This window comes from Colobus angolensis, unplaced genomic scaffold (assembly GCF_000951035.1).
Source record: "Colobus angolensis palliatus isolate OR3802 unplaced genomic scaffold, Cang.pa_1.0 Scaffold423, whole genome shotgun sequence".
Classification (NCBI taxonomy): Eukaryota; Metazoa; Chordata; class Mammalia; order Primates; family Cercopithecidae; genus Colobus; species Colobus angolensis.
Genome location: NW_012117633.1, coordinates 29,535 through 31,104, shown reverse-complemented (window position 1 = coordinate 31,104; position 1,570 = coordinate 29,535). Strand labels below are relative to the sequence as shown.

Below are 1,570 nucleotides of genomic sequence, written 5' to 3'. Positions count from 1 at the left end.
CCTGTAGTCCCAGCTACTTGGAGGCTGAGGCAGGACTATCACTTGAACCCGGGAGGCAGAGGTTTTTGCAGAGGTTGCAGTGAGCTGAGATTGCACCTCTGCACTCCAGCCTGGCGACAGAGCAAGACTCGATCTCAAAAAAAAGAAAATAAAGTTAAAATAGTCTCACTGGGCATGGTAGGTCATGCCTGTAATCCCAGCACTTTAGGAGGTCCAGGAGCTCGAGACCAAGTTGGGCAACATGGTGAGACCCCATTTCTACAAAAAAAGTACCAAACGAAAATTAGCTGGGCATGGTAACATATGCCTGTGGTCCCAGCTACTCAGGAGGCTGAGGTGTGAGGATCACTTGAGCCCAGGAGATCAAGGCTGCAGTGAGCTGTGATGGCACCACTTCACTCCAGTCTGGGTGTCGGAGCGAGACCCTATCTCAACAAACAAACAAACAAAAAATCTTATATTTACATCATAAAACTAATCACAAACTACTAGACCAACTTCTAAGGTAGAAACGCTCTACCTTAGAGGGAGGGAGAGGCCTTGGGTGGAGCAGATGGCCACACCATGAACCCTCCCAGAGACTTTAGACAGAGAGAAGTGCTCCACACACCCCACTCTCCCTCTGCCGTCTCTCACCCCCTCCTTTGTCCACACAGGTCAGCCCAAGGCCACCCCCTCGGTCACTCTGTTCCCGCCATCCTCTGAGGAGCTCCAAGCCAACAAGGCCACACTGCTGTGTCTCATGAGTGACTTCTATCCAGGAATCTTGACGGTGACCTGGAAGGCAGATGGTATCCCCATCACCCAGGGCGTGGAGATGACCATGCCCTCCAAACAGAGCAACAACAAGTACGCGGCCAGCAGCTACCTGAGCCTGACGCCCGAGCAGTGGAGGTCCCGCAGAAGCTACAGCTGCCAGGTCACACATGAAGGGAGCACCGTGGAGAAGACAGTGGACGCTGCAGAATGTTCGTAGGTTCCCAACCCTCACCCCACCCACAGGGGCCTGGAGCTGCAGGATCCCAGGGGAGGGATCTCTCTGCATCCCAAGCCATCCAGCCCTTCTCCCTGTACCCAGTAAACCCTCAATAAATATCCTCACGGTCAACCAGAAATCCTGTCTCCTCTCTTCATTTCTTATCTCATATAATTTGATACTTCTCCTGGGTTCTCAGTGTGGCGTTGGGGGAATCCTGGCACCAATGGGAAAGTAGCCTGGAGGAGAGGATCACAGTCTCCCAGGGGTGTCCCCTGGGAAAACAGGTCAGGATAGGAGGAGTCAGCTCACTGAACACCAGTCCCTTCATTCTCTCCCTCCTCCCCTTCCTCCTTGCAGCTCAACCCCCGACTCGCTGCCTACTTTCTGGAGGGAGCTATTTCTGGCTGAGCCTCCAGATATGCCCTCTGTCTCCGTCCTGGTCTGGATCCTCTACCCACCCATGGCCTCTCTTTCCTCAGCCTGCAAATCCTACTCTGGACCTGGAGCCTCTCTGCTTCTGGCCCTGGCCCCTGGAATGCCTTCCTTCCTCTCTGCCCAACTCTCCACCCCTGAGAGTTGGTCTGTCCAGGA

General features: G+C 54.1%; 1 pseudogene and 1 gene segment (V, D, J or C); both read left to right on the top strand.

Moving 5' to 3' along the window:
• Positions 1 to 1,115, top strand: part of LOC105522280 — a 7,924-nt gene extending 6,809 nt beyond the window's left edge. The window contains 1 exon segment of the C gene segment in view: positions 579 to 1,115. Within this exon segment, the coding sequence occupies positions 579 to 976 (398 nt within the window).
• Positions 1,116 to 1,202: 87 nt separating this feature from the next.
• Positions 1,203 to 1,570, top strand: part of LOC105522279 — a 1,774-nt pseudogene continuing 1,406 nt past the window's right edge.